The sequence below is a fragment of the Manacus vitellinus genome, unplaced genomic scaffold (assembly GCF_001715985.3).
Source record: "Manacus vitellinus isolate BGI_N305 unplaced genomic scaffold, ASM171598v3 scaffold_32_pilon, whole genome shotgun sequence".
Taxonomy (NCBI): Eukaryota; Metazoa; Chordata; class Aves; order Passeriformes; family Pipridae; genus Manacus; species Manacus vitellinus.
Window position 1 is genome coordinate 7,672,592 of NW_021940460.1, and position 25,398 is coordinate 7,697,989.

Below are 25,398 nucleotides of genomic sequence, written 5' to 3' on the forward strand. Positions count from 1 at the left end.
GATTAAGTAAATGTGCCCATATCCCATGAGCAGACTTATGTGCCTCTCATATTCTCATCCTGATGGATGCTTTGGTGCAAAGTGTTAAAATCATTGCTACTCAAGCAAGGAAGAATTTCACCAGCAACTTCAATGAAGTCATTTTTATTAATGTATGAAATATGGAAAGGGCCTTAGGGACAGGGTGCAGTTAGTCCTTTGACATACTGTACTTATGTTGGCTGACTTTTCTTTCTTCCCATACTGAGCTGCAGTTTATCCTTAACCTTTCTTTTCCATGGATTGGCAACCAGTATTCGGAATAATTTGATGAATGGGAGTTAAATGTGTTTTGATTGCTTTCCATGGTCTGTCTCATTTCTAAACCAGGATGATACAACTGACTGGAGGAATCCCATCCTGTACTGAGGATAGAAAGCTGGTTTAATTAGTATGAACAAGGCAGAATGCAAAGGTGGTTTCTTCCCTGCATTTGGAGGATATTCTTTTGTGTTTTTCACACCCTAAAGTTCTGCATTTTGCCATTGCAGGATTTTTACTGGAGATGTGGAAATCCTTATAATATCAAATAATGATGCCTCATATCATTTTAATAGGGGTTGTTTCTACAAGGGTGTGGATAATGATAAACTTGTTGGCAGGAGCTGAGTTCTCTGCAGGACAGGGGAGAGAAAGACTGTCAAAAGTATTACTGAATACTTTTTCTTGTAGACAGAAATGCATGTGATTCCTGAATAAACCAGAGGTAATTCCCTGTGCTTGTGCAAAACAGAACCAGCTCAGCAATAAGGTCCATTAGTCACAATTACCAGCTGGTAAGTGGGGATGAGGCTGAGTTTCCATGAACACAAGTCATTCCAGGGACTGGTATTCTCTGCTCTGAGAAAGCTCCTCCAGAGTGCAATAGCCCTGGTGTTGTCTATCTGCAATAATGTAAAATAGTTGCTAAATTGCAGCCTGTAGGGAAAGCACTGAATTTTGCCTGTTTAAGGATGAATTCTCAGAATCCTGCTGTTTGTTTGGGGTTTTTTTCAGAAGAGAAAAAGAAAAGCATAAAAAAATTAGATGACCGAGGAGAAGTGGGTCTAAGTCTTGTTCCCCAGAGCATGTAATGTCAACCCTAATGCTGGTGTTCTGCTGCTGGAAGGGGACAAGGTGCTGGTGTTGTGTCCATCCCGGTCTGCAAATGTTCCTTGGATGGAAAGAGTGTTCCAGAAAGTGGTGCCATTCATTTAAATCTTCAGAGTTTTTTAAACCTTTGTCTAATGGAAGGCTGTGTGCTCGAGACAGTGTGTTTTCAGCTGGATAAAGCAATGTACAGAAATATTTCAAGTTCTATTTCCAGACCTGCCGAAGTACATGGCAGTGGCTTTGCTTAAGCCCAAGCTGAGTATCCGTGTGCTGATCCCTCTGTCCTAGGCTTACAATCTATCTTGCCCTAAGGGGGGAGGCACAAAGCTCTCATAGTATTTCTCCAGGCTTTTCCAGAGCAAAAGCTGGTGAGGATGGAGGCATCAGAAGGGAAGGGACAGTGCTCTTTGAGGGGCTGAGGATATTTCCGCAATCTTTATCTTCTGGATCTTGAGAAATGCTGCTTTCATAAAACCTTGTTGAGTTTGAAGAATGGACTAATCATGTTAGAAATTACTCTCAGCCTCCTCCACACATAGTTTCTTTGAGGCTGCTTGACTGCGGAAAATCTTTGACTGATCTTTTAATTAAAAGCTCTTTTTTTTTCACCAAGGAGTTGAAGCTCTTCCTGCTTTGAAGTGGGCAATGTTTTATAGATAAACATCTCATTATGTTACGAGCTTTCTTCTCTCCCCTTCTGTCTCATTTCTTTTCTTGATGTGTCTCCTCCTGTGTTGATAGTTTTAATGATTTCAGCCCCGTTCCCAGTATCAGGACAGCGCTGATCGGCTCCCTTGGTGCTGTGCTGGGCAGGGCTGAAGCTCTGGATGAGCTGTGGAAATTAAACTGCAGTCCTCTCCCCACCTCCTCACAGAAGCAGGCTGGAAATGACCATAAAACTGGGTTTATTATGTGGCCATCACGTTTCAGTAAACAAAAGTCAGTTGTAACACCAGTGCAATGCAAACTGGTTGTTAAGCATTAAGCAAACAATTTGGGGAAAAAAAAAAAAAAAGGCCTCTAGATTTTAAGAACCTCCTTTCATATTTCCATTTTTTAACCCTTTTCCCCATTCTTACTGGTTTAGTAGGGTTTGAGAATTTGTGAGGGAAGAAGTTACTTTGGCTCAGTCAGCCCTGGCCTTTTGGGAGTGTGGGGCAGCATTCCTGCATGGGAGGGCTCAGGTCATGGATTCCTCATACATTCCCTCCACAGCAGTGCTGTGTAAAGGCATTTTCTGCTGCTCTGTTCCTCTGTGGTGGCTCAGCTCCCTCTGTGGTACTTGCTGAAGTGTTTGTGGGAAGGACAGTGAATTAAATCATGACCCACCTCCAACAAAGAAAGCAAAAGGGGGATAAAGCCCCATGCAGATATCTTTATAGCCATGGTATCTTTATAGTTCCATGATTCATTCCAGAGTGTGCCCTCAAAGTTACAGGTTGAATATATTAGCCTTCTACTTGTGAAAATGTTGATATTAAGCATTTCCCCACTGTAAAATTGCTTTTTGGTAATCCTTCATGCTCATAAAGAGGTGTCATATCGATTTTGATGGTTAGAGGGGTGATCTGATCCACAGCACATAATGTGTCTGGAAAGAGCAGGATTCTTCATACTTTTCTTTCCAATTGGATTCTTGGACGAGGAGATTTTAGGAAAGTCCTTCATTAACTTCCAGCCACAGACCATATTTAGTTGTGTTCCTCCACAGGGCTGATACAGTGGTTGTCACATCTGCATCTACTCGCTGATGGCCATTATTAGCTGAGTTTATTTGGTTAGATTTAGAGTTGGGTTTTTTGTTTGTTTGCTTTTTAATTTCCTGTACTTCTCGAAACACTCAACACTGGTATTCTGTCTATTACAATTGTATTTTCCAGAAATGGCAGTACAGCTGTTCTGTCACCACTGTGAACCCAGTAAGGGTGCTGAAGTTCTGGGCTAGATTAGCTGGGAAGCTGCTTTCTGAGCTGAAGAGAATTATCTGCTTGTCTACAAGCTAGAATCAAGGAAAATCCTGGGATTCTTACTCTAGCTAGTGGTCAGTTATCTCAGGAATATTCCTAGTACAGCCATATGAGTTGACACATTAGTTTTCTGCCTTTATCTCAGAGCAAATCCACTGCTTTTCCTGATCAGCACCTTCTGTGGGAATGTGTTAGTAAACTCCAAGGATGTCCCCCAAAGCAGAGGATAGATAACCACCTTCTGGACAGCAGAAGCCTCAGAACTAGCAGATAGGAAAACAAAGGAAGCTCCAAACTTGGTAAGTTTGGAGATCAAACTGAAACCAGTAACCAGATCAAACTGAAAATCCCTTTTTACTGTGAAACACCAGTGGTTTTGTCTCTGTCCACAGAAAGATTGACATTTGTGGATATTTTTCTCAGGCTTTTGTCTAAAAAACCACCAGAATAGAGTTTGGCTTAAAACTCATTTTGCTGGAGGTATGAGATGATTATACCTGATCTCATCTCGTTTTTACAGGTGCATGGGCAGGAAATGTTCCAGAACAAACAAAATCAGGAAATATCAGAGTACACAGAAATCCCAATAATTGTGGTGTGCTAATGTCACAAGTATATAGAGCCAAGGCCCTCTTAAGGAATATAAAAATTTTATTTTTTTTTTTACATAATGAACTGTGATGGCTGTGGAAATCATAAATTTGGATTAAAGCAGCAAGTAGGGATAATTTGTTTTTAAAAGGGAAAATTCTCTTTTTCTGTAACTTTCATCAGATTAATTTTGAGATAATGCTGCACACTGAAAGTTTTAGTCATTCTTTTGTGGGGATTAGACAAGGGGTATAGTTTGTAGGTGACTAAAGGTTTTGGCAGGCCCACTGGCATTAACAGTTCCAAAAAAAGTAGTGTTGAGTTTACCATTCCAGCAAGTGTAGCATATAGGGTTTCTCTGAACATTTGCTTTGGATGGCTGGGTGTTTGTTATGCCAGGTTGCTGGGTACTCCAGAAATCCGAAGCAGCCAGGGGTGGATTGCCATGACACTCGTCATCTGCACCCGTGCTGGCAGACGTGGTCATTCCATGGGGGTTTGTATCCCTCTTTTCAGAGGTGAACTCTTGGTGCCAGGGTTTTATGGAACAGTGAAGCCCCTTGGATGCTTCTTGGCTGTTGAGCAGAGTCCTGTGTTTGTGAAGCCAAGACTGGCCATGCCAGTGAGGGACTCGTGCCTAGGGCAGTTCTTGCCTCAACAGACTTTGCAGATGCATCTTTGAGCCTTAGACTTCTGAACAAAACTTCCCTCTCACAGTACAGCCTCCACTGCATTTGTGCTGGGTATAAAATTTGATTCAAGACAGGCATATCCAGGCTTGAGTTTTCAATTGAGACTTAACAAACCTTCAGGAAACTCAAGTAAACAGCGTAAGAAATGCTCAGAGGAACTCTTTTGTATGGACACTGGCAAGTCTCTCAGGGTAAAGAGATTTTAACTACTCCTGCTGTTATTCAGAGAGGAATTGTATGTGAACAGGGCCATAAAGAGCAGAGAAAGTCAGCTGAAATTCACAGTGAGACTTTGTGAACAGGGTTTTGATCAGATCTCATCTCATTTACCTTCTGAATGCGACCTTGTTTCCACTGTAATAACCCTGAGCTGGGACAATGTGAGCTTGAAATTCAGTTCTTGTTCTTGTGGCTGTGCTAAGAGCTTGGAACCACCAGACACTGAGTAGAGCTGATCTTTTCTATTTGCATTTTAACATGGTTTTGGAAGAGTTAAATGTATAAGAAGGACAAGATGACAAAGTTATTGATCAGAGTGAATCTGAAAAGCTGAAAATAAAATGTTTGCAATCTTTAAGAAACTCCTTAATTGTGCAGCAGAGATTCCCTGGGTACCTTCTCTTCTAAAACAACTACTTAACTTGCTAGGGCCTTTTGTGGATTCTAAGAGTACTTGTTTAGATGCTAAAATCTGCACTAAATGGAGATGCTTCAACTATAAGGTAGTCTCTCTTATAGGGTTACATTCCTGCCATGGGAGAGTCCTTTCTAGTGGCCACCCTTCAAAAGAATTTCCTACCAGTAGTTCATCTGCAGATTTAAATTGATGACAGGTAGTTATGTCATGACTTAGTCTTTGAGTTACCAAAACAGTGCCTTTTCTTTTGTGCTTCTTGCATCCCAGATCTCTATTTTTTTTATCTTCTAATTAAAACAAAGAATCAGCCAATCTTTACCAAGTGTTCAGATCAAATGTCAGTGGTCTCTGTAGTCTTACATTAGGAATTGCTCAGATCTAGATGCTTACTGCTGCTTTTTATTTGGAACCTCTGGTAGTACAGCTTTTCAAATACAGGTGTTTGTTGTTCTCTAATACTTTGTAATATAATTTTATTTCTCTTTGGTCTCTTTCACTCCATGTCAAGTATTAGCACCTGAGTTGCTTCTTTACACTTTCCACAATGATTACACAGATCAAAATCTTTGCACTAAGCCTTTTAGGTTTTTCCTTCTGGTGCATATTGTACCTATTCCACAGGCACTGTAGTCAGGCAGTCCAGACAGTCCAACAGGCCATTAAAATGATTCAGGAAAAGAGTTCATGTTTTAATTACTTTTAGTCTGTGTTTGCTAAGTGAGTAAAAGGCCTTATTTGAGCAGATGGTTCTATATAATTAGTGCTAGATTATCAAAACCACATTTGTTGTTCTGCAGCCATCTCCTTGTCTTTTCTTAAAGCTAGGTGGAGTACAAGTGAACCTTCCCAAAGAGTTGCTGACCTGTAAAGGTGTTGGCTCTATGACTAACACTCTGCAAACAGACTAATTAATTCAGAAGAACTCTGACTGGCCAAGCCTTGGTTTGCTTTGCTTGCTGTTGCATAAAGACCAGGTAGCAGGGAGCCTTGGCTTTCTGTAGGACAACTCTAAAAGAGATGGAAAATGGTGTGTTCTGCTGTTTTTGAGGATTATCCAAAGGAGTATCCAATGCTGTGGTCACAGAAGAACACTGACAACTAAACTCTTCAGCTCATTCCCTCTGTGTATCAAGCAGATCAAGCCATAATAACTTGTCACAGTATAACAGATTCATTCTTTATCCTGACTTTTGCCTACTTTTGCCTAAGCTGATGATTGAGCAGAGGTTTTACACATTTCACTCTCAAATATGAAGTTCTAAACAGCTTAAGCAGTTTTGAAAATCACAGTAGTTGCTGATCTGTGTCTCTTGCCACCTGTATCTCTGAAAATCCAGCCTTCTGCATCCAGTCACTCTCAGTTCAACCCCCAAGAAGCTGATTCAGACCTTCCTCATGAGTTGATTTAGTTATCTGCATCTGTTCAGTATTTGTTACTGAGTTACTGTTGGCATGCCTGGAAGTTTAAGGATAGGAGCACTAATGTGCACAGCAGGATGTGTGTGGGGATTTTGGCTCTGTGTAGGTTTTGTATGAAGTAACCCAGCCCTTACCAACAGGTAAGGGTTGTTGTATCTACCCTCCTTCTCAGCAGTCAGGTTTGCTTTTTCTCCATGCCACCATGAAAACAGTGTGGTTCCTGTTCATTAGGATATCAGAAGATCTCTGGTCAGCAGGGAAGTTGTTTTTTAACTGTTTCATTTGCTTAATCAAAGGAAAAAAGGGGCAGGGGAAAATAGGGCGTTTCAATAAAGCAAATGTGTGCTCTGAAAGCTTTTAATGAAAAAGTACTTTAAAGGAGTAAAGTGTACACCACTCCTTCCTCTGTGCTGTACAGTCATCATTTCCCAAAGGACATTCCTAGCTCACTCTTAATCAGTCTCAGTATCAATCTCAGGATCAATGTTGGAGCAGGGTGAAGATGATCTGCCCAGTCCCCTGGGCTTTCAGTTGAGCTTTGAGCTCTTAGTGGCTTATCTGCCTTTGGAAAATGGATTTTAAGCACCAAGTTAATTAGGTTCTTAAAAACATTACTCTGAGTTGACAAAAGAAGTCAGAAAACACGTATTGCAGGAACCACTTTTCTGTCTGAGCCTTGGAAGTTCTGTTCAGGTGACAAAATTTATTAAAACATCTTGGCAGATGGAAACAGAATTCCAGAATAAAGGAAGAACCGCACTCTCCTGTCGGCAGGGAGGCTGTTAGCCCATAGTTTCTTGTTGTGATCTTTTCTTTTCACTGTCCTTTCCTAAGGTGGATTTAAGGGTGACAAAAGACACAAGGCAGTGAATTTGCTGATGTGTTGGAAGTGCAGGATCAGGAATGAGAGAGCTGTAACAGCCCTCCTGGAGCAGCAGATCATCACGAGAGGACAAACTTGTCTGCAGGCAACAGTTTGCCTTTCTGAGATGTATGACTTGAACATTGCAGAGTCCTATGAATAGCCTTCTTTTATTTCTTGTTATCCTGCCCTTGCAGTTCAGATAAGGTATCCATTGTTGAAAAACATCACAGCAAAGCTGCATCTGTCTCCATGCTTTAGTCTTACATGACTGAAATGCTTTCTGAGGTGACTCGGTGATCGGTGCTTAAATTACATAGATGGGCTCTACATGCAGGAGGCTTTAGTACCTGCTTAAGCTATGGAACAGTGAATTACTAACCTGGAATTCTAAATATGTGTAAGAACAAAATGTGTTTTTATTGTTCATTGCTTAAGAGTTGACAGGATTAAAATTGAGGAAGAACGTTTAAAATGAAACATTCCCTGTTTAGTTCTGTCTGTGGAACAGCAGAAGACCATGGCATTAACCTTTGGGTTATTAATATGTTGATGGAGGGAAGGATTAAGAAAAGAGCAGGCTGTGGGACACAAATGGCACAAAGGCCAGAGGCAAATAATTTTGTATTGACCCCAGTTCTAAAAAATAGATTGGAAGCAGAAATCAGAACATTTGCAAAGGTGTTTCTGCAGTCAAACGTAGTCTTCCAACTGAGATTATTCCTCTGCTCTGGGACTGGAGAAGCAGGTACTTGAACTTTTTAATTGACTCCTAATTATATTAACGTCAGGGCCAGTGTTTTACTGCAGTGATATGTGCTATCAGAGTCCATGGAATGTGAAGGCAGGTAAACATGGAATCTTCATTCCACCGTGTCACGCGTGTCCCCCCTGGGACTGGCGAAACGTTCGTCTCCTGCTCTCCCTTACCCTGCTCTCGCTGTAATTACTTTGGCTGCACTGCAGGGGTGTCAATCCTGAACAACAATCCCAGGTGTTTCACCTTGGAGGATTGGGAAGTGTTTTTCTCCATTCCATAGTCCGTTTCTCCGGGTTGCGGATGTTCCTGTGGGAGCTGACGCGGGAGGTGCTGAGAGCTCAGGACAAAAATAGATCATAATGTGGAAAAACTGAAGAGTAATCCCGATCCTTCCTTCTGTGAAAAACATTGTAGGCGTGCTGAAAATGGGATTAACATGGTGAAAGGTCATCAGGAGGGCTCAACTTTTATCTCATTAAAGTAATACTCTGGCTTTTGACACCGGTGGAAAGTCAGGGAGTGCTCCCTGGCAGCAAGTGACCATGGGCTCCCAGTCCTAATCCTGACTTCCCGTGACCTTGGGTGAGGTATTTCATTTCTCTCTGCTTTCCTGTCTTGTAACCTAAACTTAATTATGTGTTTCAGAGGATTTGAGTTAAATAGCTGTTAATTTTAAAGCACTTGGAAAATTATACGTGTATATACGTGTATATACGTGTTTCACTGTAATGCCTCACATGTGAGTAGTCTGGCTGATGCTGAAAATGGAGCAGTTCTTCCTGGGTGCCGAGGTGAGGAAGGTGGTGATGAGGTGACCTCAGCCTGAACAAAACAGCTTTTCAGGCAATCACTCTCAATGGAGTAATTCAGGAGTAATTCCCAAAATTACTCCCAAAGTGGGGGAACACAAGCCGAGCCCATTAGCAGAGTGGTCGTGGGACTGGGAGCACAGGAGGTTTGGTGTGGTGCAAAGGGAATGAGAGATACATTGATGGTTGGAGGTAGCCTGGACTTGGATATCTGGAATGGTGGGACAGAGGTTGTGCTCAAAGATGGCAAGAACAGAGTTGAACTAAAAGCTTGGGCAGGGTGGATGAGCAGTGTAAACAGGAATGAGGTGCCAAAGCACCATTTTGACCAAACAGAAAGGTATTCAATGGTTTGGGTTGGTTTTTTTCTGGAATGTCTCCATCAAGATGCAGGGCTCTTTGTTTTTCTCTTCCCTGCTCAAAACCAGCAGCACTTTCCAGGAAGTGAAGATCTGTGTGATTCCAGCCACTTCAGGCAGCAGCAGCATAAATCAAGGCTGTGTTGAGCTCTGCAGCCTGGTGGGCACATGTCTGTCTGGGGTCTCCCACAGACCATCACCAGGGTGGGGGCCGAGTTAATCAGGTCACCAGGGTGACTGGCACAGCCCTAAATGCAGTTCCTGCATAGGGATGCCCCGGGCTGCGGGCTTGGCAGCTTCACTGGTGACTGCTACACCGCTCAACTCCAAGGTCATTCAGAGTGGGAGTTGCCCATAAAATAGCCATTAAAGTAGTGTTTATACTTAATTTGGTGTTTTGTGATCAACATATGCATTTAGAACTATTTCTTTTCCGGGATCCTTTTTAGTATTACATGGCACTTATGGAGAGTGGAGTGAGGAAAATACCTAAGCCCTTCTATGGCATGAAAAAAACAGGTTGGTTAATGGTTATTGATGGATAGCAAATGCTTTGTGATTTATGGCAGAAAAAGTCAGCAGAGCGTGGAGTCTTGCAAAACACATGAGACACGTTGAGTAAGCTCAGAGCCTGCACTGGTTGGCCAACTGGTGAAGTACAGATAATCCCAGTTAAATATCATTAATTGTTATCCCTGTGTATATGTTTTCCATTGTTCAGGATCATGTTGCAGTTGTCATCTGGTGATGATTAGAAGCACGCTGGTGTGGCTACCAGAAGTGCTTCATTTCTGTTAGGAAAAGGTGGTTTTCCCAGTGCCATGAGATTTGCACCAGTGTGTAATAGCATCATTATTTCTTTTAATGTATAGGATGCTGCCCAGTCAGCACTGTCCACTATTATATAATACTAGTCAGTCATGTGCTGGCCAGATGAGAGTCATGTTATTGCACTGGTTTGAGCACTGAAAAAAGAAGACTTCTTTGAAGCACTTGTTTTGTCGTGAATTTTTTTTTATAACAGTAGAAAGCCCTCTCAGATGGAATACAAGTACAGGACAGCTACAGAATGCTTCAGATCACCCCTTAGGCTCCGTCTGTGGCCATTTATAATGTGTACTTTATGTATTAAATCTGTAGTATGACTACAGCCTGTGTGAGTACTGGTGCTCTACACTGGACCCTCATCCCAGTCTGTGGTCAGGGTGCACTCAGATGCTCTGACACCCGGGGTTCCCCTGAGCCTCTCAGCGGGAAGGAGCTGCGCTGAGCTGGGATTTCTCCACTGGAAGTGACACGTCACATCAGGGTCCTTTCAATTTTCCTCTTGTCCTTCATCTCACAGCATTTGCTGCACCAACAGCACGAGGTTTGCTCGTGTGCTGAGCTCGGCTGGAATAGGGTTTATGGTGCCAGATCCTGGCAGTGGGGTTTGGGAATGTGATGAGTGGTGAGCCGGAGGGGCCTCCAGCTCTGACAAGACCTGGAGTTGCCCCAGCAGCCACTGGAGCTGCAGTGGGAGAACTCCCATCCCGGAGCTGAGCCGTCCCCTCCAGCTGTAGATGACTAACTGAAGCTGTGTGGGCCGCTGGCTGCCCCTGTATCTCTTCCCCTAAACACTGGAGCCTTTGTCTCTGGCCTTATCGTGCCCCTGCCCTGACAGAGCCTCTCTGTGCTCTCCTGCCAGCGCTGCGCTGGGTTCAGGGGGCTTTTCTTCAGCTGCTCTTTGTCTCCGGGTGTTTATTGTGCTGCTGCAGAGTGTGTGTGTTTGGGAGGGAGGAGGAGGGGCTCCTGTTTGTGTGGGCTTTATAAACCCAGTGCATTCTTCAAAAGAGATGCTGAGCAAACCGGGTGGTGTTAATGTTAACCCCTCAGTGCCCTGCATTGCTGCAGCGAGAAAAATGCTGTGGGAGGGTTATGAAGTTGCTGTGTAAGGCAGGGAGGCTGCTTCCCCTCTGGTCTTAATGCCCTTTGATTTTCTGTGAGTGGTGCACATGTGCACCAGGCAAAGACCCTCCCAAATCAGGAGAGATGGAATTGATTCTAGGAGTCCTTCTGGAACTTGTTTTTATTGCAAACACTGGCTCACTGACCCCTTCTGTTTGCAGAACTCTCCCTTGCATCCTGTTTATGTGGCTACATTGGACAATATCTCTTCATTGTACCATATCCCCAAACTTTATGGCCCTGTGCTTTATGGCTTTGCCTTTTGAATAAGGTACTGAAAGCAGGATTTTCTTATATTCACAGTTGCCACTTGCAGTGGCATATGATACCTTCCCTTTGAACCAGCTTTTCTTTAACCAGCTTGCCATGGTTTGGATGGCTCCTGTGTCTTCAGTGCCCATGGTCACACATTTCAGGAGGGCTTTAAAAAATGAAGATCAGCAACTCATAAACTTTATTTCCCTTATAATCACACAGTGCTTTGCACTGATTGGTGGGAAAGAGAAACCCAACCAACAACTAAACAGGACAGTGTCAACTCTCTAACCTCCTTTTGCTCTTCCTCTGTAATAGGATGGGAATGTATTACATGGAAAATATCTCTGTGAAGAGACAGAAGAGAAGCTGCAGCATCACAATTGTCTTAGTGCTGGAATTGCCATAGAGAGTTTTATATTTCACTGAGTCTGTGGTCAGCATAAATGTTTCAGCCCTTTTTTATATTATGATCTGCCTAAATGCAAACAGTTTTATGTGTGATAAAAATACTTTTTTTTCCAGATACATTATCTTTTCTTAAATTAACTGACGTTTTCCCCAGAAATCAGTAGAATTAGATTAAGCATTTTACAAAGTACTGTAAAGAATCTTTACTTCCAAGTAATTAATATCCTGATATTGGGGATTGTAGTTAATGTATTGCAGCATCTGTGTATTATATTATTACACTGGGAAAAAGTTAAGCAGGCTGTGTTCCTTTGCAGGGGGTAGGAAAGGAAGAAATGCAGAATAATAGGAGCTTTTGAAACATGAATCCACACAGTCATGACTAAACCTATTCAACCACTCAGGTGGTTTTTTTCCAAGACTGCTCTAGGCTTTAGCATTGTTGTTGTGTGACTTGTTTTCTTTATGCACCAGCTCAATTAGCTTCATCTCTTCTTCTTCTTGAAGGCACAGTTTCGGCTGCAAAGCGCACAGGGATCCCAGCACCCCGGGAAATCTCATCCTCTGTCTCCAGGGAGAGAGCTGTGCTGCGTGGTCAAGCCAATGCCAGGAAAACACAACCCAGCCCCACCTCTTCTGGTGCACCAACTCCTACCAAACACGTGCGCCCCACCAGCAAGTCCAAGCAAGAGAGTGAAAGTGGTGACAAGGCTGTTCTGGAATCTCAGGTTAAAGAGCTCCTGGCAGAAGCAAAGACAAAAGATTCTGAAATTACCAAACTTCGCTGTGAGTTGAAGAAATGCAAAGAGAAAGGGTCCCTTAATGCTGAAGGAATGGGTGCTTCCAGCCAAAATTTAGAAACAGTATCACCTGCTGACATAGATCCATTGATACGGTCTCTTCAGGAGAAAAACAGGACTTTCCAAAAAGAGCTTGCTAGCCTGGGAGAAGAAAACCGCGTCCTAAAAGAGAAATTGCTTTATCTGGAGAACTCCCCTCTGTCAGACACAACAACAAGCAGTGGAGGTGACAGCAGCCTCCCAACCCCAACTACCCAGGAGTCCAGTTTTGGAAGCCCATCCAAAAATGCATCGAGAGGTGAAGTGGAGGAGCGCAGGCAGCACGTGAACGGGGGTGCCCTGCGCAATTCTGGTTCTTCCAGCAGTGATGTAACTAAAGCTTCCCTGTCCCCTGATGCATCTGATTTTGAGCACATAGCAGATGTACCTTCCAGGCCAACATCTGCCAACAGCAACCACTTCAAAGGTTCCAAATGCTCCACTGCAGGAAGTTCTCCAAACAATATTAGCGACCTCTCTGTTGCTTCCCTTACAGAGAGAATACAAAAAATGGAGGAGAATCACCACAGCACAGCAGAAGAATTACAAGCCACTTTGCAGGAGCTGTCGGATCAACAGCAAATGGTGCAGGAGCTGACAACAGAAAATGAGAAGTTAGTGGAAGAGAAGGCTCTCCTGGAGACTTCCTTCCGTCAGCACAGAGACAGAGCAGAACAGCTGAGCCAGGAGAACGAGAAGCTGATGACTCTCCTCCAAGAGCGATCCAAGAATGAAGAAAGCAGAGCTCAGGAGGGGAAGGTCCTCGAACTGGAACAGAAATGTGCAGAAGTTCTTGAAAAAGCACAATTTGAAAGAGAGAAACTGCTCAACATTCAGCAGCAGTTAACCAGCAGCCTGCGAAGCCTGGAAAGGGAACATCAGGATGCCCAACAGGTGATTAAAAGCCTGAGAGAAGAAAACGAGAAGCTGCTTAAACTTCTAGAGGTGGAACAGCAGAGCAACAGCACAGCGACAAAAAGTCTGGAGGACTGTAAAATTGCCTTGGAAGGTCTGAAAATTGAGAATGGCTCTCTCAAAACTCAGCTGGAGAATGAGAAACAAAAGGCTGCAGAAATCAACGTGATGGGCTGTGCCCCTGATGACTCAGAGGTGCAGGAGATGCTCAAAGTGGCCCACGCAGAAAAGGCTCAGTTAGAAGCCTCTTGCACTGAGCTTAAACAAGAGCTGCTGAAGGCAAACAGTGAACTAAAGCACATTCAGGGTCTGCTGTCTAAGGTAAAGCAGTAACAGCTGTAAAACAGAGTGATTGTTTCTGTCCTTCCATAAATAGGTAATTATTGGTCTTTAGATTGCTGTCGAGCCATGGATTATAAACTTCCAGGATTTAAATTACATGAATTAGTTTTGAATGGAAGCTGGGGTCGTATGGTGTTGTCTCAGTTGCTGCTGCTGTGTGCCTATTTTCCCAGGAGTAACTGTTAATGTAGCTGTATTTATAAATTCAAAACTATTTTGTCCTAATATCTTCTGCAGAATTGACTCTTTTAATAAGTAGAGTTGTGTTTATCAAAATTGGAGCAAAGAACAGGTCAATAAAAAATTACTTTGATATTGTGTGAACAAATGTTAGTGTAAATCACTCGCTAATTAGATGGAGAGAAGGGCATGAATAGTTAGCAGTGAATATTAAATTCTGAATAATTAATCATAATTAATTAGCAGTGAACTGCGGATGTCATTGATCATGAGAACACAAGGATCTGAGTTAATTAACTTCTGAGTTAATGCTTAGAGAAGCTGGTAGTTACAGCAGTATGACTAATGTTGCAGCATCAAGCTCCAGATGAGATTATTTTCATAAAACTAAAATACTTTTACAAAACTGAGAAATACTCTATTTTGGGATAGGTAAAATAATGGCAAAAAAATTTTAAAAAGACTGATTTTAGAACAATTTTCCTCTACCTCATTTAGTAGTTTGTAGCTTTGCTCCAAACAAGTTTACCCCGGTTATTATTTTCATTTTCTGTGGATATTCAGAAGGGAGCTGCAATGTGAGGCATCATACAACAAGTGTTAATAAAGCACAGGCCAGTGATTGTGTCCCACTGCTGCAGAAAGAGTGATAGTGTGTGCAGTCCTTCCTGTATGGGGAAGGGATCATGAGAAGAATGATAAAATTGGCTGCAGAGGAAGAGAGCATTGCCAAAAAGCACCTCCATGATGTGAGTGATTTAGAAAATCCAGATGTCCTTTCAGCTTAAATAGGTGACCACAGCAAATGGAGTTAGTAGAGGAAGCTCCCAAGTGCTTTCTGGAGCTGCAGCTCATGAAGAATAAATGAAAAACTGCTGAGTGCTCAGACTCTGGACCAAACTTTTATTGCTTGGTTTGGAAACCACAGATTTCCTCCTTTTTACTCTTCCTTTCCCTCGAATTAAGCTGTTTTGAATCATTGGCTACTTGTGACACCCAGACAAGACCACAGGCTTCTGTAAGGCTGCCCTTCACTCAGGCTGTGCCAGTGCTGCTCACTGAATTGGCAGCCTGCACCTTTTTTGTACTCAGAGAGCTCCCCCCAAACCTGGAAGCATTGATCCGTGGGCCTGAGCCAACAAACTGAAGTGCAGCAGATTCCCCCTTCAGTAATTCCAGATGTCCTATATCCAGAAATATACTTATCTGCAGTAGCTGGCTCTGCTGTGTATGTTTTCACAGTCCATTGAAAATGCACATGGTAGAAGCAGCAAACTTGGTGTGGATGAACTGATCATGATCTTGGCCCTGAGGCAGTGATATCACTTTCATAATGTGATACATAAATAGATGGGGAGCTTTCCGGGAATATAATTCCTCTCTGTTCATTAAGTACAGAGACTGGTTTGGAATTATGGTCATCATATAGAAAATTTAATTTCCTTTGCAGCATCTCATTTTATCATCTCCATTACCAGGGGAGAAAACTGACATTCATAGCTCATCTGTGTTTCCTGAGGCTGTTTCATGTACACAATGCTTAGAACACAGGTTCAGTTCTGAAGTCCATGAGATGCCCAGTAAAGCCTCTAATGAGTGATATCTCTTAAGGAATAAAGACAGACTTGCATCTTTTTTTCCTCCCTTCCAGGCTGAGAATGAGTATGGTCAGCTGAAGGAGGTGTGTGACCGGCAGGCTGAGCAACTGAGCAGAACCAGCCAGAAGCTGCAGGAAAAAACATCAGAGAATGAAGCAGATATAAAAAACCTGAAGGAGACCATTTTCGAGTTGGAAGACCAGGTGGAACAACATCGTGCTATAAAACTTCACAATAACCAGCTCATCAGTGACTTAGAAAGTAGGTGGAGCTCAAAAAAAAGGATTTAAATTAACTTATTCGGGGGGCTCAGTTATGGCTGCAACAGGGAGGAGGAAGCATGTCCTTTACTAGTATTCCAATTTTGGCTGTTCCCTTCTGTTCATGCACAAAAGTACTATTTTAACAGTTAGTGCTATAGATACAATATTAGAGACAGTCTCCAAGCCCCGTTCTTCAGTGAAGGAAGTATTGCCCATTCTAGAAATTGGAATTATTGGCCTTTTAAAGAGCTTTTAGGGAAAAACACAGGGAAGAGCAGTAAAGTCGAGGTGGCTGTCATGTTGTGGACGAGGAGCTGCCACCTGGTGGAACGAGTGGCCCGTTCCATATTTTAGTGTTCCCTCAAGTTGGGGGATATGTGTGTGCTAAGTAAGTGAATCCACATGGGATTCTCTAAATTTCAGAGTCTGGTTTAATACCTGAAAATAACAACGTAGTTCAGAGATGTTTGAGTAACAAATCTACTGTTGATTCCATTCCTGATCTGTTGTCACAGTATCCTAATCTCAGTCTATTTAGTGGCTTTACTAGAAACAAAACCAAATCAGCTGCTCTGCCCTCCCTTTTTCACTTTCACTGTTGCCTTTATGTGTTTAATAATCTTTTCCCTTTTTACTGTCTTAGGTAAAGCAATGAAGCTGGAAGAACAAAAACAGGATACAGAGAGGCAGCTGAAGGCTCTGACTAAGCAAATGAAGGTAAGGCTTAAGCTCCAGGACAAAGCTAAGCTGAGCTTTTATTGCAGTACTAGATATAAGAGAAGTGTTGTGTTTTCCTAGAAGAAGTGTAGAAATTTCTTTCTACATCCTTTCTACATTCTTTTCTCTTTGTACTTCCATTGGAGTGGAAGGCTTAGAATCAGCTTCTGTGGCAGTGTTTGCAGTACTATAAAGAGGCAAATGTTTATTTTGACCTCAGCACCATCTTGAGTTGTGGTGAAATCCTGGTCGCTCGTGATGACTGAAAGAGAGATCAATAACTAAAGTGCTCAGCTCAAGTGGGTGCATTTTTACAGCAAACACTTTGGGGTTGTAACTGCTCTTTGTAGGAAGATGCAGAGGAGTGGAGGCGTTTCCAGGCTGACCTGCAGACTGCAGTGGTTGTGGCCAACGACATTAAGTGTGAAGCTCAGCAGGAGCTCCGTGTGGTGAAGAGGAAGCTGCAGGAGGAAGAGGAGAAGAGTGCCAGGCTGCAAAAGGAGCTGGATGAAGTGAAGGGCAGCAACAGGTTGGTTATTTACCGAGGCTGAGATGTGATCTCTGTGAGTGCTAACACGCATGCAAACAGTGCTTTGTCAATAACTAGTCATTGGCTTGGACGTGCATGTTGTCTGTCTATAACTCTTCTGGCAGATTTTGTTGTCTCTTATTCTAAGATGTTTCTGTTCTTTTTCTATCTGACAACCTAGTTCTGTCAACAAGGGCTGTGAAGGTTTTAATCAGTGAATACTAATTAATAACAACTGCCTCTGATAGTTTTGTTCTCAGTCTGGTACTGCCCTGTGTGTTGTTGCCTTCATAGCTCTCTGTGCAGCTCTATTAAAGCATCTGTGGAAAGATGGGTTGGGCACAGATATTCCATGGAACATCCAGAAGAGAACAACTTGACCTGAGAGAAGTCAATGAAGAAAGACAAAATAACACAAGCAGTTGTCCTGTGTATCAGAAATGTGTGCCAAGTCAATTTTAATCCTTTAGATTTTCCATTTAATCTCCTGGTAAATTTATGGCCACTGGCAGAATGACCACAAGAACATAGTGAATCCTGTCATTTCTTTCAGGTGGAGTAACAGCCCAGCTTTATGTTGCACATATTTGCTCACTGTTTTCCATTCAGGAGTTTCCACAGCAGCTGTGCAGTAGATGGGACTAAAAACATGGGAGAGCTTTTGTGCGGAGGTGTATGGATCAGAATTCCTGGACTGAAGAAACAGAAATACTTCATTTCAGAAAATAAAGGAATGTATTTAAGCTCCAGTTTCATTATCAGAGTCCCAAGTGGATGCAAAAAAAAGCTGTTACAGACTATGTGTTCAGACAAAATGATTACCAGACAGTACTTGAGTTCTGGGCTCTGTTTCCATTCCTAATTTGTTCCTAACGAAATTTCTCTTGTTTAAAGCAGGGTCCCTATATGAGGATGGGGAGTCATATTCATACAGCTTCCCGTCTTTATTCTTTTAGTTTTTAATCTGAAGATGTATTTGATAGTAGTTAAAATGAATAGAAGATGACCTGCTAATTTGCAAACTGGGATGTTCATCTTCCATGTTTAAGGAATGTGGCTGCACTGGAAGCCTCAACTTCAAATACTACTTTTTAAATTGGAAACATGGAATCCATACATACGTAGTTCCAGAAGGAGATATGCAGACATGTATTTAATTATGTCAGTTTGGGCATTTGTGTGTCCCTCTCTGTCACACACACAGATCTGTCTGTCTCTGTGTCATGTTGACTCTCTGTATAGCTTGCTTTGAGTATTGCATTGGTCATGGAGCTAGATATGCTGTCTGCAGTGGGCAATGTTTATTCTCTTTCAAAGACAGGTATTCAAACCAAATTTTGCATCTATCAGTAAAACTAATTTGACTCGGAGTGTGCAAAATTTCTGTACTGAGTGGTATGGAGAACAAAGTGAAGCCTATGTAAGTCATTGTCTAAACAAAGCAGTGATCAGCAGCTAAGCACTGACTTTTTAAAGCTCTACTGACTTATGAAACAAATTCCTGAAGTCACCAAAGCTCCTGCTGAGAGCCAGTTCTACACTCCCACATATTTTTGCATTCCTGAGGTCACTGTCTTCCCCAGCACCTCAGCTTCTGTCACCCAGGAAGGTCTGGGGATATTCTCATCATTGCTTTTTAATCAGCTTCCTCAAATGCCACTGCTCAGAATCAGCAGTCGATTTTGGTACCTGTGGTGATTTTGATGCATGCTCAGCACTGGTGGAAACAGTTTGTAGCATGATACCTTAACACAGTCTGTAAAGTATCCCTCCTGTTTGCTAATGCTGAGCAGCTGCACGCTCAGTTGAGTATTTGACAGTCCCTAGTGAAAGTTTCCTGTCTGATTTTCAAGCTCTTATTGGAAAATGTACCTTCCAAAGAGCTTGCTACTCAAAGGTTTTTGGCAAAATCTCAGCCATCTCTTGAGGGTCATTAGACTCCACCTCATAAATTCATCTTGAAGCCAATTTATCTCCTATGACATCCTGCCATTTTAATGTTTGCCTGTGGCTGCCTGAGTTCCTGCCTCCAAGTTTGATTTCACCGTTACATTCTTCTAATCAAGACAAAAAGTCATTTTTGGTTTAGGAACAGCCAAAGAACTTGCAGAAAAAACCCTGATGAGGTCATCAGTGTTCATCTGAATGAAGGTAAGAGCCTCCCAAAGGCATCTCTAACACAGATTAAATGTCTAATTCTATGACTAAGAATGCTGGGGGGGGAGGTTGGACCAGCATCAGCCAAATGGAATAAGGAAGAAAAGAGTTAGCTTATCCCAAGTTAATATTGATTGAAACCTAAAAATTGTTTCACCTATGCTTCAGACAGCCTTCTGTGATATTTTACATCCTAATTAATATTATTTCTCTGCAGTAAAATGTAAAACAATCCACTGTTGTGTAACTGTCTTCTCACAGGTAGTGGAAATGGAAGTTAGTCTCCATCCTTGGAGGTTTTCAAGACCAGACAGGATAAGATCCTGAGTAAAAGTTTCAAGGTCTTGCTTTGACTCTTTCCCTTCAAGTTTTCACAATGATTTTGGCACTAGAACATTGTGCCTCAAATCAAGAACATGGAGGGAGGACAGTTGGGCTGGGAGCAGTACTTAAATAACAGAGAAGTTAAATCTGTAATTAAATGAGTGACTTCTTAGAATTTCTAATAAAAAAATTAACCAGATCTTCAAACGGAAGCCTAAACTGAAGGTTGTGATGTATCCCACTAATTTGCTTCTGTTTTTCTTCCTGAAGTCTCAAATGCCACAGCATGGCAGTGTCACATGCTTTTCTCCTGGAAATGAGCTTGTACTCTGTGTATTAAACCCTGCTGTCAGTCTGTATGTGCTGATGTGCTGCTCATTTGTGCCTGTGTTTGCAGCTGTTCTGTCTTACAGAGATTTGATAGTTCATTCTGCTCTCACTCAGAGTAACGAGAACTTCAGAGCAGGGTCCTTGAAGGAGCATTGGTTTGCTCTAGTTAGTGACTCAAGAGTTGTTTGGTGGGGGATTTGGGGGTTTGTTAGGGAGTTCTTGGTGTTTTTTTTTCCACTGGATGAGATTATTCCATCCCCCTCAGTGTTTCTGAAACAGAAACTGTGGCTGAGGTAGGGCAACCCTAGTTGCCTGGGATGGGTTCATGTACCCATTTTGAATGACTAGTCCTGACTAGAGGAGAGAAAGCCAGGAACACTGCCATCCATCCCTGTCCTTCAAAATTGATTCCTTGGGTTTAAATAATTTATTTCTTCCTTTCTGACCACCACAGATTGGGGTTTTTTGATTTGTATTTTGTATTGTTGTTGCTCATCACGTCCCAAAGCCAAGTTAATGGGGTGTTAAGGCACTCCTTTAGCTGTTCTATCAACACCGTGGGCATTTCCCCCTCTCCCCTTTATTTATGGGATGATGTAAAATGGAGAACTGTACCTCAAGGTGGGCATTGTGTTGGTTCATGACCTCCCCAAATGTTGTCTGTCTCTCCATAGGTGCCTGATCTCTACCAGCTAACACAGCCCTGAAGGGATGCACAACCAGGCCTGTGAGACACTGCAGGACTTGCCTTCAACTCGCAGCTGAAAAAGGGAAGTTTCAATTCGAGAAAGCACCTCTGGTTTTTTTTATTACCCTGCAAAAGTCAAGTGTATTGCAAAGTGTGAATGCTCAGGTCCACTTCTTCCCCATGGGCAAGAGCCTCTCTCTTTGTTTCAGAAGGCTTCTCTCTCCAGAAGACTCCATGAGGCAGAAGAAGTTTTGAATTAGTCTAAAGCCAGCTAAGCCATAAGAAGTGATCACAGAGATTTGGGGATCTGAAATAACTGAGAGCTTTTTTTGGAGCTGTTTTCCTTGAAACAGACATTTGAACGTGCCGTTTTAAGCTTAAGCAAAAATAAAACTGAGTGCGTATGTCTAATTTGTAAAATTTAATGGGCATACACCTGAGTTCTCCATATAGTGTTATATTCTGTGATCTGTCTCCGTGTGCCTAAATACATGTACGAGTACAGGTCACATGTACAGGCACACAAACTCGGCAGTAGGTCACTGAAATCCAGCAGGAAAACCGAAGAGAAACATGAAGTTGCTCAGCATCAGCTGCTTTGATGGTTTCAGGTTTTTACTCTTGCATTGACAAGGCACTCGCCACTGGGTGGCACATCTGACCCGGTGGTGTGTTAGGGAGCGGTGGTGCCCACGGAGCGTGTCCTGCTCTGACCTTCACAGACAATGTTCCGTGAGAGGTTTGTCCTGGCCGTAAGAACTGCAGATGGAGAGATCAGAAGGAAAAGAATCGAACATATCAAGCCCCTAGTGAATACCTTCTCAGAAGGGAGTTGTTCTCATGCCTTTAACTCAGGTGAAGTATATGATGATCAGGGAGAACTTGAAGTTCAGCTTTGCAACCGGAGACACCTGGAGAGAGCTTTCTTTGGACGCTAAGGAAAAACTCAGAAGTCACCATCTCTATCAGGAGACTACCAGGATTCATTCCAGGACTGGAATTTCACGTTTTGGCTGTGGGATTTCTGTCCTTTCCTTCTGGATGTGAAGACCTAGCAAGGGCCTGGTCTTGGAGCAGGCTGAGCTAGTAGAGAATCCTGTGGGATGTCCTGGCTTTGGCGTGGCCTCCACCTTTGTGCCATGCTGCTGGAGTGTATGCCTACATGCACACTTGTGTTGCCTTTCTTTTCTGTGCTGGCAGCTGTTGAATGTTGTTTTTTATGTTTCAGAAATATATATTGAAGTGCCAAATAAATGTTTAAGTGTCTGGAATTGTCTGCTGCCCGCCCTTGGCCTCTCTTCTGTGCATCAGTAGCTCTGTGTCTCTATTTTGTATCCCTTGGAGTTCAGGAGGAGTCACAAGAATGACAGGAACTGTGACAAAGACTAGATTGTGGAGTAATTATTTCTGCAAATATGGTCCTGTGGTCCTTGGGCACCTGTAGCAAAGTCACTGAGTAGTTTAGAAATTTCACAAACACGTGAAGGCTGAGTTTGCCAAAAATCTGTACATTAAGCACAGAAGGACTTTCACCTTGTTGTTAGTCAGTTGTCCACATATTTCAAACTGAGAAAACAAGGAGACTAACTCTTGCTAATAGAGAAAAGCTCCCTGCATCTACTTCTCTCACCAGTGAATGAAGGGAACTCAGCAGTGGTTTTGTGAAAGGGATGCACGTTTGAATTCCTTTGTGGCTGCAGTGCTCTGCTTCCTCCTGGAGCTGCTCCACTTCAGCCAGCTGCACTTGCAGCATTTGTCTGTGTGAACCATTCATTCTTGTTTCAAGGGAAGCATACAGTAGTAGATGACATTTAGCTCAAATCCGTCACTTTTGTAGCAGAGCTTGTGTAGTCCCCTTGGATGGCCTAAGCTCTGCTAAGCTGAATAAATTCTGTGTATAAGGAGGAGTCATTTTGGGTTTGAAGTCATGGCTTGTCATTAATCTTTCTAATTTCTGTTCTCCTATACTGTCCCCCTGAATTAGTTTCCTGCTGCAAGTTAAGCTCTTACTCTTCTGCTTCTCTGTTAAGAAACCCATATCTGTACACATACATGCATCCCCTTACCATACAGGTTTCTTTTTAAAGTTGAAAGGTGCTCACCAAATTTCATTGCTCTCCGTTGCTTGTTGGCTGGCTTGTGTGGTTTTAGTTGCAGCAAATGGATCTCAGCACTATGTTTCCTGCCTTCTCTGCCAAGGTTTATAGATTGCAAGGTTTGCAGAGGCCTCAGTTTTCTGTTGTGATTGTGTTTAATCAAGGAGGTTGTTTCAGGCTGCCTATTACAAATATACAGACTGAAGATTACAGGAAGCATCCTGACAAAATAGAAACTACTTGTAGCTCCAGCACTCAAATCTCCACAATTACTCTGTACAATGGCAGAATAATGGCACGTGAATTCTCAGTGGACTCTTCTGTGGCACAGCACAGGGACTGGTCTGGTTACTCAAAGTTTATTTAACATCTTTGCATCCTTTTGTAGTCAAAGGCTAGACTGAGGAGGCTAATCTGTGATGTCTGAGCTGTTCTCAGAGTTCAGTCCTAACCAGTGATGGCTGCCTAGAGCATACCTCTGCCTTGCTTTATTCTTGAGGTTTACCACTTGGCCTACAGGCATTTAACCATTTGTTTCTTACTCATATGCTCCACAAACCTTGTGCATACCCTTTTTACCTGGATAATTAGAACTCTTGTACAGTGACCTATATAATTATTGAAAGTGTAATAGATTGCATTGGGTGGTTTGAAATCTTGAGGCAGAAATTTATCCTTCCTCCATACTTTACTAGAAGCAGGACTCCTTTAGCTTTCGTGGCTTGTGTAACTAAGCTGTCACCTACTGATTTGTTGGTTATGCTTTATGAAGCAACAGGACAAAATTTAAAGGCTGAAACTTAAAAGCAAAACACTGGCTCCCTCAGAGCTCTGTGAATCTTATCCAATCTGCCTTTCCTCCTTATTGGATTAAATGGAGAATGGAATTGAAATGGCTTTTTCTCTGGCCATCTGCCTCTGCAGGCTCTCCTGGCACACAAGGAGCTCGAATGAATTAGCAAAGAAATAGCCAATGTCTGCTTAAAGACAGCACCTCCTTAAGCTCTGCCAGAAATAGAAACTTGAGTCACTCTTATTCTCTTATTCATTGACACCCTTTAGCCCTTTGCATTTTATAGACTCTGATGGCTAAAGGGAAAGAATAAAGCTCTGGCTTCTATTTTTAGCTCACAGGAGTTATTCAGCCCCATAGGCACTTTATGGATGGACTCCTCCAGCCTTCTTATGGAATCATTTCTGGCTTTGTGTTCACGTAGCTCTTGGTGTGTAACAAAAACAGGGCAATGTGGTGATACCTCAGAACCTGCAGATCAGCAGCTCACGTGCAGGTTCTGAGCAGGTGGGAGATCAGGAAAGTAAAGTACAAATAATCTCTTTTTACATGACTAGACTTTGTTATCTGCTTGCAGCTTTCCTAAACTAAAGCTAGGTGATTACACTCAGAGTTTACCTGAGAGCTGCCAGGTAAGTACAGTGTCAACACTGAGCAATGTCAGTTGGATCTGTAAAATACAGGACTAGAAGTAACACTTTATGATTTTATTTGCTATTTAAGACCACAGCTGTGGTCTTTCCTGGATGAACTCCTGTAAGTCCAACACCTAATCTCAACTTCAAAATGTCTTTTCAATGAAGTAACTTAATTATCCTTCCTGTTAAAATATAAAACTTATTTTTATTTTGAGTTTTTCTTTCTTCATTCCAGCCATTGGATTTTGGCATTCTTGTATCTACTAGGATGAAGCACTTAACAGTTCTGTTCCCCATGTATCTGCTTACAGGTTGTGATTGAAGGTTCACTTACTCAGCAGATGTTGTTGTTGATAAGTCGGAGTTTTTATTCTGAAGTATATTTTATGCCTTTTGTCTGAACTCTGTACAATTACTTATTTTATTTTCAATTATGATATTTTAACTGGTAACAGTTAATCCAGCAGTGGTCACACCAGTTAAAACCAGTATAAAATAACATCTTCCTCTTTGGTGACTTTCCTCATTATAAACTGAGGACCACAGTAGCCCCTTGGCACCTGTGCTCTACTGAAAACCCATTTCAGGTAATTATCAATGATTACTAAACAAACTGCTTTTTTTTCTATGATAATCCTCCATCCCGTGTGAGGATTTGGAAGGGGGATGAAATGGTCAGCAATGCAGAAAGGTTTGTTAGACTCAGTGATGTAACATTTGCCAGGCACTGCAAGACAAGGACACGGATGTTCCAAGGAGTGGTCCAGGTTCTGGGCACTGCAGTAAGAGATGCACATTGTTGGATTTGCCTCACTATGAAGATCTCTAATCTCTGCTTGCACTTCCCTGTTGCCCCTGACTTGGGTGTGGTTTCTGCCTTGCAGGCTGACAGCTGAAGAGGTGGAATCTCTGGAGTCAGAGACAGCCAACCGCTGGCAAGGAGTCTGCCTTAGCAGAGCATCTCCCACCCCGCCAGAGTCTGCAGCCACTGTGAAGTCACTGATAAAGTCATTTGACTTGGGATGCTCAGGTATTTGAACACTGTGTTTTGTATTAAAAATTTCTAGCAGTGAGCAGGTGACTGCTTCTTGCTTCTGAGTGGGTTTTCTGTCAGTGCTTGGTACGTAAATACTCTCTCAGGGGTGTCAC

The 25,398-nt window shown here is 42.5% G+C and overlaps 1 protein-coding gene across 6 annotated transcripts in view; it reads left to right on the plus strand.

The window, feature by feature from the left end:
* SPECC1 (sperm antigen with calponin homology and coiled-coil domains 1) overlaps positions 1–25,398 on the plus strand; it is a 77,007-nt gene that overhangs the window by 29,807 nt on the left and 21,802 nt on the right. For 4 of the 6 annotated variants that reach the window (XM_018076761.2, XM_018076762.2, XM_029961360.1 and 1 more), the window contains 5 exons: positions 12,348–13,915; positions 15,768–15,975; positions 16,621–16,694; positions 17,045–17,223; positions 25,134–25,279. In XM_018076761.2, coding sequence (XP_017932250.2) covers positions 12,348–13,915; positions 15,768–15,975; positions 16,621–16,694; positions 17,045–17,223; positions 25,134–25,279 — 2,175 coding nt within the window. Of the gene's footprint in view, positions 1–12,347; positions 13,916–15,767; positions 15,976–16,620; positions 16,695–17,044; positions 17,224–19,312; positions 19,375–20,708; positions 21,995–25,133; positions 25,280–25,398 lie in introns of those variants that run through there. The other 2 variants (XM_018076764.2, XM_018076765.2) reach the window with 2 other exon arrangements.